Raw genomic sequence first — 17,435 nt, 5'->3', positions numbered from 1 at the left:
ACAGCTACTACACTAAAAAACACGTCGATCCGCCCCGTACGCCTGGCTCAAAGCCAAAAATACAATATAGAAAGCTACATGCCGACTGCTTCGCATGCGGATTCCCACAATGCGTGGGATCTGCCGAATTTGTTTTAGACTTGTTGCGTAGCACACATGACCAGAAACCGCTGTTTACGCAAAAATCACATTAACAATCTGTGCCTGTTGCCTCTTTCCTTCATGCTCAAACTGAGCTGCGCTATACCAGTAAGATATTGTAATGCACCAACTTGCCCAATCTGCAGTACTTGCCGTATAAACCCGGTTCCGGAATAAAAAATTTCAGTTGATAGCGCTGTGTCCTGTCATATGTGCATCTTAGAAAGTTCTCGTGCTGTAAAATAATTAAAGAATAATATACCAAATTTTAAGGATTTTCTTTTGAAACTACTCTTCTTGGCCAGTCTCGAAGTGTTGGCTACGAGGTGACATGAGTACAGGAAGAGTGGTATGCAACACTCACTATGCTACTTCTGGCATTATACTGCAGTAGCTTGCTCTACAGTGGAACAAGAGGCATATCCATGGCTTGAAGAAAATTTATTCAGAACGAAACATGAACAAAAAATCTCATTCTCAAGAAAATGAAGACGGGTGGCGGGGGGGGGGGGGGGGGGGGTGAGTGAGAACGACGGAGGAGAAAAAAAAAAAAAGTCTGACTAAGCGTCGGCGTCGCCATCTGGCCCGTCCTCGAACTCTCCCTCGTCGTCTGCAGTCGCCTCCTGGTACTGCTGGTACTCTGAGACCAGGTCGTTCATGTTGGACTCTGCTTCAGTGAACTCCATCTCATCCATGCCCTCACCCGTGTACCAGTGGAGGAAAGCCTTGCGGCGAAACATGGCTGCGTAGAAAATTAAGTGCACGAATCGGAACAATGAGCACATGTCTGTTAAAAAATAACTGCAGTGGGAATGGTTTCTTCAGAAAGACATCGTTGGCCTCTTGCACCTACATTCCATAATTGATACGATATTTTACGCGCGAAGAAAAATGAAAACAGGTCCTGCAAGCCATACAGTCCAATGGTGCATCCCCGTCTCATAGCTGCGTCTACCGTATTTTCTCGGGCATAACTAACTTTCCAATTGCGAAAACATTTGAAAGAAATATCACCGCTTAGTGCCTTCTCTCTCGCATTACCCGTAAGTCAACTTGCGCACAAGAATTTGCCTATAAACCGCAACTCGATTTTATCTGCGTATTACTGCACATTTTTTACAGGTTATACACGAGGAAAAACAAGCATACTGCCTGCAAATGTCGAAAGAGATAAGGCTGGCGTTAATAACAGCCAATAGCCACCAGAAGCCGTAATTCCGCCATCATTTCCTCCATCGATTTAAGAGACCGGTGTTTGAAGTAACGAGACTCTGCATTTCACACCATATTACAATTAACAACGCGAGGCCCTTGCTACCCACCTGTGAATTGCTCGGAGATTCGCTTGAAGAGCTCTTGGATGGCCGTGGTGTTTCCGATAAATGTGGCGGACATCTTGAGCCCGCGCGGAGGAATGTCGCACACGGCCGTCTTGACGTTGTTCGGGATCCACTCGACAAAGTAAGGGGAGTTCTTGTTCTGTATGTTCATCATCTGGTCATCCACTTCGCGCATGCTCATGCGGCCACGAAAGATGGCCGCCACTGTAAGGTAGCGTCCGTGCCTTGGGTCGCACGCCGCCATCATGTTCTTGGCGTTGAACATCTGTTGGGTCAGCTCGGGTACAGTGAGAGCACTGTATTTCTGCGAGCCGCGGGCAGTGAGGGGGGCGAAGCCGGGCACGAAGAAGTGCAGACGGGGGAAGGGAACCATGTTGACTGCTAGCTTGCGCAGGTCAGCATTCAGCTGGCCTGGGAACCTGGAAAGAGCACGAGGCACAAACCCATTAGGGCGAGCTAGCTAATACCCAAAACAACCATATCCATCTAACTGGTATTCTTTGAATGTAGCTAGGAGAGCGAGCCAAGATAAGGCCGATATGACGACTCACCTAAGGCAAGTGGTGACACCGGACATAGTTGCAGACACGAGGTGGTTCAGGTCTCCGTACGTGGGCGTGGTAAGCTTCAGCGTGCGGAAACATATGTCGTAGAGGGCCTCGTTGTCGATGCAAAACGTCTCGTCGGTGTTCTCGACTAGCTGGTGGATCGACAGGGTCGCATTGTACGGCTCGACTACGGTGTCGGAAACCTTGGGCGAGGGGACGACCGAGAAGGTGCACATGATGCGGTCCGGGTACTCCTCGCGAATCTTGGAGATGAGCAGGGTGCCCATGCCGGAACCGGTGCCGCCTCCAAGCGAGTGCGTGAGCTGGAAGCCCTGCAGGCAGTCACAACCCTCGGCCTCCTTGCGAACGACGTCCAGCACGGAGTCGACGAGCTCGGCACCCTCTGTGTAGTGACCCTTGGCCCAGTTGTTGCCCGCACCGCTCTGGCCTGCAAGCACATCGGATAAACGTAGGCGACAAGGGAACTAAAAAAAAAGGGTACATAACAATTCCTATAACTCGAACTCCAAATCTGAATAGAAAACAAACTAAAGGTCTTCGTTTACCCGCCATATCTTCAAGGTAATTGAAAGCTGCTTAATAAAATCTTCACCGTTGGGAATTCATGAGGTGCAAATGTGCACCGGTAGGAATGAATGGACCTTCCTTATTCGTATTAAGAAATATTAGGCGCTGTTGCTTGTTGTAGCTGAACATTCGCGCTTCGTTGAAGTGAGAATTTTGTGAAATATCTAGAAGGAAACCAAATTACCTGCCTCTACGTGCCAAAGCAGAAATAAAAACACCTGGGCAGCAGCAATGCAAGTGATGGGACATGTGTGCGATTTGTTGCAAAAGGTCATAATTATCAATGCATCTAGCCACTGAGACAAAGCGTGTGGGGGTTCCTTCGAGTTATATAGAGTTTGCTGCAAATGAGGGTATATCTGCAAAGACCATATCAATATGTGGGCACACTGGCGGGGAGTAGAACCCATGACCTCCGGCTTAGTGGTGCGACTGTATATCTCCGTGGAAGGACGAAGGTGGGGGATGAGGAGGTCATGCTTGACTTCGAGCTTATTTTAGTTATGGAAGCTGATGTCACATTCGGGTGCATGTCTTGGAGAACCAAAAGGATTTGGACGTAGTCTATGTACCCGCCCACGTCTGTGTGCTCTCGTGGCAGTGAATGAACTTGATACATATATAAATTGCCGTCGCATGACATGGGCGAATGATGAACATAAATGACAGATCAGAGTGAAATTCATGTCAAGTGAGTACGCCTAAGAAATAACAGCTCACCAAAAACGGATCGAGAGGGTCACATCACGTTTACGGAAAACCAATTGAACCCAACCGACAATTAGGCCAGGGAAAGCATAGGGGCCATTAGTTCGCGTTAAGTGTGGCGTTGTAACAATGAAGTAAAGTGAAATAAATTAAAGTTTGCCGAAAATAACCCTCGCCGTCGATGCAGTCCGTGGTTTGATTGCCTGTCGAATTTATTTCAAAGAACATGAAGAAACCAGCCTCCCAAAAAATTTTCCTACATGAGACGGCGAATGACATGCCATGAGAGTCTTGATTTGTCCCTAAAACAGGACAAGGTGTTTGCAGGTACTCGCCGACTGCTTCGCATTACATCAATTCCTACAGTGTATTTCAGGGCCTTTTAAATTTTGGAAGGTAAAAATTTGAATAAACTTGAGACATAGAAGGAAGCAAAAACAGCAGAGTGCTGCGCACTGCACGCAATATAACTTTACATGTAACACTACTAAGTAACGAGCACGAATATCCTGCAGAAAGAACGTGCGAGGAGACTCAAAAGGCGCGAAATCAACAGGAAGCAGTGTATCTGTCAGTTGTGTGTAGCTCTGGTGTGCTGACACACGCACAACTGTCCATCAAACATTTTGATAAGGTTAGCACAAAACATTCAGATAGCCCAACTCTGATTATATAAATCTTAAAAACAGGTTCGTGCGAAGGAATGGTAACAAAATGAAGTTGACAGATTGCCAGGACATGGTACATTAGAAAAAGAAATAGGAGCCCTTCGCCTATCGGAAAAAATGGGGCAAGCGAGATTTTTTCAATCTATATTCCTTTCGCATTGAGCACTGCTCCCCTTTTCCTTTCTCCATGCCGTGAATTGGACGTTCACCCATGTGACTGGCAGCGCAATACTTCTGTCGCGACCAGCAACAAGGGCGGTCATGTGTGAAACAATGAACTGCACCAGCGAAAGGCAAAATGAAGTGTGCAAACGGGAAAGTACAAGTGACCTCGATAACGGGTCAAATTTCAGTATCACAAACGGCTGATCGTTGACAAGTCCACGACTGAGCGAGCATCGGGGATTCACAATGTGCATGTGATAGGCGCAACTTCGAGGGCCTATTTGTGTACACCCAGATTTCCGTTGACTCGCCGGCGCCGGGCTTTTCGCGAAGTCTGCCGCCGCGGCAAAAAAACGAAATACACGACTCGCCACAACGTCAACTGATCGAGACAGCTGCCCAGAAAAGTTGAAACGTCGAAGAAGCTACAAATGCGAAACTACGTACCAAAGACAAAGTTGTCTGGCCTGAAGATCTGTCCGAAGGGTCCAGACCGCACGGAGTCCATGGTGCCTGGCTCCAGATCCACAAGAATTGCACGCGGCACGTATTTGCCTCCTGCACAGAGAAAAATAAGACAGTCACAAATCAAGATTCCGCTGTCCGTGGGTAGGATTTATGTAGAGTGTGCGGTTGCGAGTGCACCAACACTAAATACAGTCGCGTGTTGTGGCATTGTGGTCAACCGCCATCTAGACGTTTACCCGCGCATGACATTTCTGGGGTCCTGTCTCGACATATATTCTGCTGACAACCATGCATCACAATCCCCCTTTACACACGTTATCCCGGCAATGTTCCCGTCGACTACGTCACGAACTGTTGTGGCGCTGGATGTGCTGAGGAGGCACCTCGATTGAGTTTTTCGATGTTGACTGGCGCAAGGCCACCTAAGTGGAGGAAAACGTTGAGGGTCCTTGCCGAGGCGCGAAAGGAATGGCAAGCTAACACCAAGAACATTTAACCATAAACTAATTCCACTGAGGAAAGGACGTGTGCGGTGATGCTTTTCTCTTATATGGCGACGCTTCTTTCGCCAGTTTTAACGAGATCTTGGCGCTTTGCGTTTCCCCGTTTACTGCGTTGCGACGGCTGCGGCCCCGTGAAGAACGTATAAGGTTGGTTCTACTCACGGTGTAAGAAATACTTTGTTACACCGTGGTACCACTGCACTTGTCGTGCGTTTCTATGCTTTAACATGCTGCCCGATATAAGCGTAACGTAGCAATCTCAATAGGGAAATGGAGAGCCACAATGTTTTGGGATAAAAAGGGCACACGAAAGGTACAAAACGATAGATCACTGGGCAACGCACAACAGCCAAGGAGTAATGTATGGACCTCACCATGAGCTTCATTGTAATAGACGTTGATACGTTCCAGCTGCAAGTCTGAGTCACCGTGGTAGCTGCCGGTGGGATCAATGCCATGCTCCTCGGAGATCACCTCCCAGAACTGCAAGGGTGAAAGACATTCCTCGTAAAGAGCTTATATGGTCAACAGACCTCTGCAGATATCCGAGGTATCGTGTACGCAATTGTTGACTGGATCTCTTTCCAGCTTGGGGCCAGATATGAAAAAGAAAAAACACTGAGCTGCAGGTGGGCGATATCTGTCGAATATCGTCACAGCCGATGACTTAGTTGGAAACAATACCTGCCTGACAAGGTATTTAGTTTACTGCCAATGGCAGCGACACCTGAGGAGTGTTCGTGTAGGCATGCGAATAGTTAAGCTGTGCATTTATTAAGGCGGAAGCCTTAGATGCCTAATCAAACGGGAAAATTAACCGTCGGCGGAGTCCCACGGCGTCAACACGAGAAATACCTCACCCGAATTTGTGATGCCATTTCATGATTAAGTCATCACATCACATCGCAGCTTGGTAAAGGGTGGGCAGATCAGAGGCCGTGCCAAACCACGTCAGGCGCAGATAGCTAGCGGGGCGGGAGGGCTATAACAGTACAGGACATGATTAACTGCACTATAGTTGGCAAGGCCATTGCAGCTTCCGATATCTCGCAAGAATATGCACCAAGCCGCAACCCACCACCAAATATTTTTTTGCAACTGAGTGATGAGCGTCCCTTGAATCGCAGTTTTAGATTCAGTTTTCGAATATCACGTAAAAAGTCATTTCTGGGTTTTCACGTGCCAAAACCACGATATGATTATGAGGCATGCCGTAGTGGAGGACTCTTCGACCATCTGACGTTCTTTAACGTGCACTCTCATCGCACATTACACGGGCCTCTAGCATTTCGCCTCGATCTAAATGCGACCGCCGTGGCCGGGATCGAACCCGTGACCTTCGGGTTAGCAGCCCAGCACCGTTGCCCCTACACCACCACGGTATCACGTATTTTTTGTTGGATCTACCGACGACCATTAGATACCGTTAAAATGAGGTTTCAGGTACTTACATTAAGAAAAATCACAACTACTTCATTATGATAGCTATAAATTTGGGGGAGGGTTGACCAACTCTGGCTACGCCCTTGATGCGCAAGAAGAAACTCTCGCGAAGAACTACTCGATGCTGACTTTTTTTTGAGGGCGCGATAAGCCAGATGGAAGTGGTCCCTTATTGAAGGGTTTTTTTAGGGGTCTTCAGACAAAAGTCGAAGTACTACCACTTGAACTGACCCGAACATTGCAATATCGGCCACCCCGGCTTCGAACACTGACGAAGTGCAGTTTATTTCGATGCGTTAATAAGACAGCAAGCTAAAGGTTGAAAAGTCGCCTGGCAACTATGACTTAAAAACACCGACAATACCCGCGCAAATTCAGATAAGAGGTAAAAGCCAAGCATGACGAGAAGCCGATAAGACGATGCGACACCAGTGACTTGAAATATCTTCGCGCTGCTGAAAATGCGTCTCGGAGTAACACCACACTAACACAGAACACGTAGCCAAACCACCCCGTAAGAAGCCACACAAAATGGACACTAAACAAGCAAATGCGGCCGGGTGGCCACAATGACTGATAGCTGCCTGTAGAAAAAACAACAACAAAAAAAAAACATTGCTTAGCAGCCATGGCTAAGCAATGGATGCGATGGCAATAAATGGGAATCTTTTTGGAATAAGGCTATCAGCTAACCTTTGAATCTGATCTCGCATGACTAAACAACACTGGTGCAAGGGAATACGACCTCTCCAGAGAGCGAAGCGATTTTCGTGCTGTCGATCATCTCAACGCGGAATGGGCGGTTTGCTGATGCCCTTATGATCTGATTTTTTGATGCCCTTATGATCAAAGCTCCTTCACCCGACGGAGGACGAGCGGGGGGTTCCCTTTTCGCTTGAGGAACCAACGCAGGGTTTCATCTCTGCTTCATCCGCGTTCGTCCCCAACGCTCGCGCGTTTTGCTATTGCGTAGAACATACGATGCACGGGACGATGTTAGCAATTCCGACTTCGGTTAACACGATTAGGAAGACTTATTAGCCGACTTTCAGAAGTTGTCAAGAGAATGGATTGTTTCAGGGAATCTTTACCACGGAGAGCGTGCCCCCTAAAGCAATTGGCAGAGCGTCCTAGATGACGTTAGGAGTGCCACGATATGTGCACAGCGGATTTGTGGAATCGCAAATCGAAAGCAGGTCGAAATGGCCCAGCCGAGTGAACGTAATGAAGGACGGATAGGTCACGGAAGGAAAACTCGGATACGATATTGTTCCGCACCCACAATGACTAGACGGACAAGCAGGCTGGCCTAGGAGTGAAGAACTACGCGCAAGGGGGTGGCATTCTGCGTGAACGTTGACTACTGCTGTCCCCTTTAAAGACAGGAGCGAAAAACAAAGGTCGTTAGTCTTTCAAAGTGAGTCACACTGGAGCAGCTCTTTCTCAACGGCCTAAACAACACCATCGCGCCGGCATTGTGGGCGGGTCGGGCTTATTCGGCTGCTTACTTTTGTAGACGAAGCTCTACACACTGCACAAAGATGCCCACTCATATACGCGTGCTAACGATAAAGCCTCGAACGTAATCCTGAAGTACGCTAGCACCAATAGTATACCGAATTAACCGGCGCGTCGTTTTTAGCCGGAGCGGGAACTTGACATACCGCCCGGCCTAACCGCGCCCACGCCCGGAGGCAATCCTGCAAGCTAAAGGCTGAATGAGCAAAGAAAGAGGCTGCTTACCTTCGCGCCGATCTGGTTTCCACATTGCCCTGTCTGAATGTGGACGATTTCACGCATCTTTGGCCAGGAGATGTCTGCTGAAGGAACGCTAGCAGGAACACTCGACACTGGCAGCGTAGTGGGGGATCTTTCAACGGACCGAACTGTTTTTTACTAGTGAGGCTAGACTCGCCATCCAATCGGCGAACTCAAATGAAATTGACGCTGCGTGATATGCGGAGAGTTCTCACGTGACGTATTAACAAAAAGAGTATCGAACACAAAAAAAACGACACACAGAGATAAGAGGGCGGACGACAGACTTGCGCTACTATCAACATCTGTCCCCACTCACCGTTTTGAAACATTATCATATATTGTTGCGCATGTGCACATCGAGTTACAAATAAAGAAAATAATGAGAAAATATTACGTGATGCAGCATAACAAAGCGCTAGAAACAGCAGCGCATGTTACATGGAACCCTGTAGAAAATCGCATTCAGAAGCATACAAAGTAGTCGAAGCTTGGCTTATTCGAAGCCCATCACTGTTTTTGATAACGAGCCTTTCTGAGGCGATCAGCCCGGGGATGAGCAGCCATTCCTGTGAGCCAAAATCTTCGTGTCAAGTAAAAAAAATAAGACCGCCTTTCTTAAAGAAATATGATTGAACGCGAAGCTTCCTCGCATGCAAGCTCAATCAAAGCCAAAGTTCAAAGCGAATGACCGCGCAGCGAACCCAAGAAATGCTGAGCGAACCGATGCGATGCAAATGTGATTTGATTGCTTGTTTAGGGTTGCATTTTTTGAACGTTAAAGTCGAAGGCACAATTCGTTAGGTTGTATGGTCTTTATTTTAGACCATGTAGCCGTTGATTGCACACACGTACTCCCACTTTCACGGGCGACTGTACAGATACATACACCGCCCTTACACCTACAACAGCGATTGCACTTCCAATCTCCGTAGCGTCTCCAGTTTTAACGAATAGCGATCTGGTATGAAACTCTCCGTCGATATGTCGTGTTCTTTCGACACATTGATATCTACACATTGAGAATCGGCGTTCTATGTGGCTTTAAGGTCTTCATCGTTCCTTTCAGGAACGATTCCGCGTTGCAACGAGACGTGTTCGGTCTGATGCACACGCAAACGATCACAATAGCAGTAGGCATCTCGACTGCACAAGCGTCTCCCACACCGTTAAATGGATGGATCAGGATAGGTCAGGTCTGATAGGTCAGACCTTAAAGGTACTTCGGATAGAGGTACTTCGAATAGGTCAGCCCTGTCAGGAACCACGCGGAAGACACTGCGCACGAAGTCCTCACATGCAAATTCTGCTGGGATTTGACATCGCCCTCAACGAGGTCCCCGGCGAGCTACCTACCATCAGCACCGCTAACGGTCACGTGTGCCCTCCGCTGCTCGAAAGTCTGTCACTACTGTGCGTTCGTTTCGTTCGTCCTGCATTATGTTTCAGCAGGGCGCTTCAAGTGTCGAGCTGTGACTCATGATAGTTCGCGCTCGTCCTGTGTGCGTTCTTTTCGTGCGTCCTTTGGGCTTGAACGACGCGCTGGCAATTTCGAGCTGCATCCCGTTCTTCGCGTTACATTCCAATTTGTTGCTATCGTATTCATTGCTTCGCCGCTGCAGCGAAACTGACTTTTTTTTTTGCAAGCTGTGTTTTGCAGCGTGCACTGCAGTCGTAGCGTGCGTTCATTGCATTCGTTCTTCCGGCCCGGCACGATGCCCCGCGGTTTCATGCATATACAGATCAATATGGGCCTGGGTCTAGAATAATAACCGCAGGTGATTTCAATCGTCCTAAAGTGAACTGGTCGATAAAGCAACATGATTCACTCTGTGTGAATGTGTTCGATTTTATGTCATCGTTGAATCTTACCCAAATAATGATTGAACCTACGCGTGCACAGAGAGCCGGCCATAGGCGTGCGCAGGGTACCGTATTAGGGGGTGGGTGGGTGGAGAGAATTCATAAACTAGAACTAACATTAAGAAGAGGAGCTACTCTCGATTGGATTACAGACAATCTACATAGACGCACTAAAATTCAAGTTACATCGCAGCGCTCCCCCCCCCCCCCTCCCGTTTCTCCGTTTGGTCGATCTTTGGGAAGTAAGCAGTTCTTGGAATGCAATATCAGAGGTCTTCGGCTGTCGTCGTTATCGTCAAGAACCTGCGTTAGGCCTAAATGAGGGGACAGGTTCGACCGAGCGAAGGTGTGGGGTAGACTTGGTGTCTGTCCCCCTTTGACGGTTAAAGGGAGGGGGGCGGGGCCAGCCCCCCTCACTCCCCCCCCCCCTTGCGCACGCATATAGATCCAGCTGTTCCATACTAGATTTATTATTTCTGAGGAAGCACTTTACATATCAAGAAACTAAATTACGTTTACTAGACGTCCCGACTGAGCTTTTTCACGATGTACTGTCAAGTATTGATCTACAGAAACAAATTGATCTCATCTTTTTAGACTTTTCAAAAGGTTTCGATCGCGTCTAACATAAAAAAAAAATAATTTATAAACTCGAACTTATCTTGGGCAAAGTAGCTATTCACGACAGCAATAAAGAGTACCTAAATAAAGGCATTCACTTTGTGGAAGTTAACCAACAATATTCCACTAAATCTAGCGTAAGATCCGGAATTCCACGAGCAAGCGTTCTGGCCTCGGTTTTATTTTAGTTCTTTTATATATTACTCATCTACCTACTAATATTCCTGTCAATATCAGACTCTTTGCTGAGGACTCCGTTTTATACCAAGAAATTAATTCACATAACGGTTATCTAGCTTTGAGCGACTCTTTATCATTAGCCTACAAGGTGCAACGAGTGGCAAATGAATCTAAACTTTAAAAATCAGCTACATAAACATCAAATTAAAGCTATTAAACATTAAAAAAGCGCCGATCAGAAATTATTTACACTAAAAATAACGACAAATTTAACACAGTGAAGGAGTTAAGTACCTTGGCTGAAGATTACCAGATGGCTTCACATTTGAACGCCATGTTAACAATAATACCTCTGCCGCACAAAAAACGTTTTTTCTAAGCATACATATCAGGCTAGCACACTGGAGCACATCGCTACAAGCTGATAACACACTTGCCAGATAATTTTTGGGAGTCAGATAATTTTTGGATGATCCAACGTTCTCTGGTTTCCTATAACTAAAGAGCTAATAAAAAAATAAGCAGTTCGAAGGAAGGCACTGCGACGCATTTGCAATAAATATAATTTAAAACTCACCCACGGATCTACCAAAACAGAATGGTATTCTCAACCTTACATAATCGAGCCAAGATTGCACGAATAAAAATTATGTACTAACTTATCCATAACGAATTGAAAATGGACAGTTCTGAGTATTTAACCGTCACGCAAACACGACCAACCCGACATAAACACGCACTATCATTAAAGTAACCCCCGTCGATACGGAAGGATATCAGCGTATTTCTTTTGTGGCGCGTGAATGCAACAAGCTGAACTTCACGATTACATACAGCATAGCCTTATCTACTTTTTACCACTTGTCAAAAACGAACTACATGCTTCACAATTATGACCTCTTTGTGTTACCACTTACTTCTGCGCCATTTTTTTTCATTTTGTGCTATGTCTCTACTTGCATACTTAATCCTAATTTCTTTGAAGACACTTCTAACGTACGTCCACAGCCTTAATTCGATAAAGAGGCCTTTTTTAGTGCGCATAATGCTTGAACAGAGGGCAAAATGGTACATAACACCCCCTTACAACGAACTTTATTGTTGAAATGGCGGGAATATATACGCACTAGGATGGGGGTGATGCGTCAGAAATTGGAGGGGAATGCACATGTGCAAAATGGCTAACATGTTGAAATTCGGGCTTCTAGTCATAAGATACTGAATTTCCTTATCTAACAGATGAATCGACGGTGCACTCACACAATCCTTGCCTGCCTCGCTAATCAAAAACGCTTCATGAATTTCCCGCGCCCTTTTTTCACTGCACCTTGCCATTACTTGGCAATCATCAAAACTGATGATGATGATGATGATGATGCAAACTTTATTGGGGTCCAGAGAAGACTAGGTATACATTTACACTTGGAACATTGAACCAAGTGGCTACCCAGAGACCCATGCATGCATGCTCTCTGAAGTGCTATAGTTTAAGCAGCGCCCCATCCAGCCGATGCAGCACCGGCCACAAGACAAAGCAATGCCGTAGTTTACCGCATTTCTGTGTTACGCACATTTCTGTGCATGTAACTGAAATGCCAGTCGGGGAGGACGAAATGAGGCACTCGAGGTCTATTTCTGCGCAGTACCTATTTAGGTATTAAAAACAAAGAATGTCAGATTTAGCGTAAAATTTAAAATAAAGGAATTGTTTCTTACCATTTCATAAAACAAAACAGCAACATTAATCACATTTACTAAGGTCGCTTGTAACCTTTTTTTTACGAAACTTTCGCCACCAGTTTCTTTTACTGTCTGCTGTAACTATGGCAACTGTGACTCAAAGCGAAGCATGGCGAAGTGGCCTGAGATTGCCTTCTTGAATTTCGACTCTTGTGTTGCCGTAAATACCGCATTTATGTCTGTAGTCGCCGTACTTGTTATCGTATTTGAGGTAAACGTCAAGGCTTCATTTGACGTCTTGTTTCAACGAAGTAAAAGCGTGTACCGCACATCGTGTTTAACTGTGAGGGTCATTGCATGTGCTGCCGTTGGGTTCACGCCAAGGAGATGTACCCGGCTTTAGTGGCGTTGACTAAAGGCTTCCCGTGAAATTGTTACTCGTTTCGACAACTTGCACTGGCGCTGCCACGACCCCTTTAGCCCTTGAACATTCAACTTTTTATTTTTTATTTATTATATACTTAAGCAACTGGCGTCTTTTCGTTTTGCTTTAGAAACATCTGGCGTCTTTTCGTTTTGCTTTTAGAAAACATCTGGCGTCTTTCGTTGGTTTATTTCATCAATCAACGGCGTTTTGAACAAAATTTTTATTGTTTAATCACGCACAGGAGAAATCTCACCAGGCACTACCTTGGAGGTAAACAATGGCGTCTAATGGGAATGAGAGACAGAAGTCGGCTTTTAGCTAACACTTACATTTCTACTTCTACTAACGCTTCCTACTGGAACATGCCAATAGCTGCTAATGGGGAATGAGAGACAGAAGAATTCGGCTTTTAGTTAATGCGCACGCTGCGAATTTTTTATTGTTCAACAACGCATAGGAGAAATCTCCCACCGGCACCACCTTGGAGGTCAAGATCTGGTACTAGCGTTAAGACTGGTTACGCACTACGACGGGGACGAACGGGTGCCGCTTTAAGGAGATTCGCCCCTAAAACCTAGCGGTCTTCAGCCTCTTTGAACAACAAAGGCACTGCTTGAGTGCTTTTCACCCCACTGCCCACGCCTGGCAAAGAACGAAACTGAAACTGTAGAAAAAGATCCGTAGACAGTTCGCTAGCTAACGGAATCCAATCCGAAGCCTGTACTTCCCATCATTCCCATGGTGGTTGAACGATCGCAGCGCCAGTTTCCTCTCTGGGTTATTGTATGAAACTCTATGGGCCGCACCTCTGTTTTTATCGAGCGACCACACCCTTTATAGAGGGACGCTCGTAGCATCCATCCATATTCCATATTCCATCCATCCATCCATCCCAGCATATCAGCATATCACAGGTCAGCCGCCTCAGGGGGTCCAACGAAAGTGCGCGTGGAAATAAATTTTTGCAAAGGAAAAATTTTACTGATATGTAAAATCATCCATGTCGGTTCTACGTCGTGTCCTGAAGACGGTTTTTAATGCAATGCCACAAAAGTCAGTGAAGCGTGCGTAAAAAGTGTTCTGCCTTTACATTCGTTTTGCACCGTGGGTACAAACGCATTCATATGGTTTAGATGCACACGTATTCACATTTCGTCAAGGATGGGTGTGTAGCCCAAGGAGGTTTTAAAAAAAATTTCTCCTTGGTGTACTGTCTTGAACGCCAGGCCCGGATGGTGTAACAAACAAGGCACTCAGAAACCTCGAGGACGAGTCGGTCGAGTTTCTCGCGGACGAAATCAACTGTATATGGAAGGAGGGCGCAGTCCCTGAGCAGTGGAAGATTGCGCGGGTCATCCTCATTCCTAAGCCCGGCAAGCCACCGAGCTTGGAAAGCCTACGGCCTATCTCTCTTACATCCTGTGTGGGGAAGGTGGCAGAGCACGTCATCCACAACAGAATCACAGGGTTTATCGAGGACAACGAGCTGTTTCCTCACAACATGGTGGGATTTAGGCCCGGTCTTTCAACTCAGGACGCTATGAGGCTCATCAAGACTCAGATATTCGACAGTAACACCCGGGACACGAGGGCCATTCTCGGTCTTGACCTAGAGAAGGCTTTTGATAATATACATCACTCGTTCATTCTCAACTCAATCTCGAACCTAGGCCTGGGCGCGGCCTTCCATGCTTTCGTTCGATCTTTCCTCCAGGGACGCAGCGCCCTGCTCAAGGTCGGCGAGATCGAAACGGACAAAATGGCACTGAGCAATAGGGGCACCCCACAAGGGTCCGTGATTTCACCGCTATTGTTCATTATCGCCATGGTTGGTCTATCGAAGGGTCTGGGCAAGATTCAAGGCATCGGACATACTGTTTACGCGGACGACATAACGATCTGGTGTGCTGAAGGCAGCGATGGGCACATTGAATCTGCCCTCCAGGAAGCCATCGACTACACAGAGTCCTTTCTGCAGGACACGGGCCTCAGGTGCTCACCGAGTAAATCAGAGCTGCTTTTGTATAGACCCAGCAGGCGGGGACGCAAGCCAAAAGACTGGAAGCCCCTGGCAGAGAGTGACATCAACCTGCATACGAAGAGTGGGGACATAATCCCTAGGGTCGCGTCGATCCGCATCCTCGGTATGATCGTGGAGTCGTCGGGCACCAATAGCCAAACGATCCTCCGGCTCGCAAAAAAGACTGAAAGCACCATCGGCCTTATCAGAAGGGTCGCCAACAGACGCAGTGGTCTTGCAGAAGACAACCTGGTCAGGCTTATCCACGCGTTCTTACTGTGCCACTTTACCTACGTCGCGGCCATGCATGTCTGGAGGAGGGCTGAGCGGGATAAATTAAACGCCATGATCCGGAGAGGCATCAAGAGTGCTCTTGGTATCCCGAACTACACGCAGACGGAACGACTCCTACAGCTGGGAATGCACAATACGCTCGAGGAGATTGCAGAGGCACAGGAGAGGGCACAGGTCATCAGACTCTCGGGCACGAAGGCTGGGAGGCGACTCCTGATGGCCATGGGTATCCCGTCGGCCACAGTGGACGACAATTACCAGCGACTCACGGGCAGCCGTCCGTGCCTTCGCCGTCGGCGCAATCGCCAAGGAAGCACGCCGTATTCTCGGTGAAAAAGACATCTCTAACCACATCTTAACGTGGTTCCCTGCTCACATGGGTCATTTTGAAGGAGGCCCCACCAACCTCAACGAGCTGGCCCACTCCAAGGCGCGAGGTATGACGTTCCGCGCCCACGGAGGTTCTCCCCAGCCCACGACGTTGGAAAATAGAGATCAGCCCACCACATACAATGAAATTACGCAGCACTTCTACCTAGGCAGGAGGGTCAACCCCCCTCCTCACAGAAAACTACACAGAGCCCAGGCCATGACGCTTAGACTCCTGCAGACTGATTCATATCCAAATCTGGCCTTATTTCACAAAATTTACCCGGATACTTACACTAGCAGCTCGTGTCCCCTTTGTGGGGAAATAGCTAACCTAGAGCATATGCTCTGGCGATGCCCCTCGTTACTGGGCAGTGAACAAGCCGACCCAGCCAAGTGGAGCTCCGCCATCAGAAGCCCCAACAAGGGGGATCAGCTTTGGGCCGTCCAGAGAGCCCACGATGCGGCGGTCAGGCTAAGCCTGCCCGTCCCAACGTGGGAGAAGCCCACTGCGCGCTAGTCGCGTCTCTCAGGACTATATTTAATAAAGTTCCACCATCCATCCTTGGTGTAGCCCAGTGGCAAAGACACTCACCTTCGGAGCATGAGGGCCTGGGTTCAGGTCTGAACAGCGGAAAGGAATTCTTTCTTTATCTATTCATCTATTTCTTCATAGCGGTGATCGTCCAAAATCTCGGAAGACATTACCGCTTCGACAAGCCACTCGTGGCGCTGACAGCATGCAGTAGCTCAGCCGCAGGGCCGTACGGTTGGCTGTAGGGCTGCTCAGCCGTCAACGCTTTTACGTTATAAATAAAAAAAAATATAGTGTTCATTCTAATTGATTTAACACTTTTCATAAGCAACCGAGATTTATCAAATAATATTTACATGCGCGAAATATTGTTCCTATAATCACCATCATAAGTTACTGTGGACAAGAAGAAGAACGCGGCTTTGGTCAATGGTCTCGAATTGTCTTGGCGTCCGTTTCGTGACCGATGCACCGGGGTGGGTTGCGCCACTTTACTGAGGAACAACTGATCAACCAACCGAACAAAACAACGACAACCTGGCAAGAAATCAAGCAAGCCTCAGCGGTGACAAGAGTGGCAGGATGGAGCTGAAAGATGCGTCCCCCAAGAGGCTCAGAACATTGGTCTGGATTTCAGCAATCGCAGGATTTTGCATCGTGGCGTATGAATTGCGGACTAGGGGTGAGCAAAGTCGAGGCAGAGCTGCGCCTTTCTTGCCTTTAACAGTCGAAGAATAGTTACTCAACTAGCCTTGTCGTAGTTCCGCATAGTTTTTGTATGTGTTTCCAGTAGTTAGTGGCATTCCTATAGTGACGCTTAGAAAACTCACATCGTCCTTTATACGTTTGCCTAAGACGACTCGAAAGTGAAAGCCATCTTATTTTCCATGTCAAACGATTGTATTGATACTCCCCCCCCTCCCCTTTAACCCCCAATCTTACGTTGTTTTGTCACTTTTCACTTGTGATGAGGCCTCTAAGCGTTTCACCTTAATAATGCATGCTGTCATGGTTGCATGTCTACAGGCCCGTCACGGCGCGCTTTTTGTTTTCTTCTTTTTAGAAATCGCCATAACACTGGCGCGAGAGGATGCGCAGCCTGTAACGACAGTTCCT

At 47.4% G+C, this 17,435-nt stretch overlaps 1 protein-coding gene across 1 annotated transcript; it reads right to left on the bottom strand.

The window, feature by feature from the left end:
- Nucleotides 1-659: 659 nt before the first annotated feature.
- Nucleotides 660-8,433, bottom strand: LOC119386903 (tubulin beta chain-like). The gene is made up of 6 exons (XM_037654179.2): nucleotides 8,316-8,433; nucleotides 5,504-5,612; nucleotides 4,606-4,716; nucleotides 2,033-2,477; nucleotides 1,464-1,900; nucleotides 660-883 (listed from the first exon to the last, which is right to left on the bottom strand). Exons 1-6 carry the CDS (start codon nucleotides 8,370-8,372, stop codon nucleotides 702-704), a joined length of 1,341 nt encoding a protein of 446 aa, XP_037510107.1. The 5' UTR covers nucleotides 8,373-8,433; the 3' UTR covers nucleotides 660-701.
- Between the last annotated feature and the right edge of the window lie 9,002 nt (nucleotides 8,434-17,435).

This window comes from Rhipicephalus sanguineus, chromosome 3, assembly GCF_013339695.2.
Source record: "Rhipicephalus sanguineus isolate Rsan-2018 chromosome 3, BIME_Rsan_1.4, whole genome shotgun sequence".
Lineage (NCBI taxonomy): Eukaryota > Metazoa > Arthropoda > Arachnida > Ixodida > Ixodidae > Rhipicephalus > Rhipicephalus sanguineus.
Note: the sequence above shows the minus strand (reverse complement) of the source record. Positions and strands in the feature narration are given on the sequence as shown.

Coding starts and splice junctions, on each gene's coding strand:
- LOC119386903 (XM_037654179.2), bottom strand. CDS start 8,372: ATGCGTGAAATCGTCCACATTCAGACAGGGCAATGTGGAAACCAGATC. Junction 5,613..8,315: donor GAAACCAGATCGGCGCGAAG/GTAAGCAGCCTC, acceptor TCACCCTTGCAG/TTCTGGGAGGTGATCTCCGA. Junction 1,901..2,032: donor GGTGTCACCACTTGCCTTAG/GTGAGTCGTCAT, acceptor TGCTCTTTCCAG/GTTCCCAGGCCAGCTGAATG.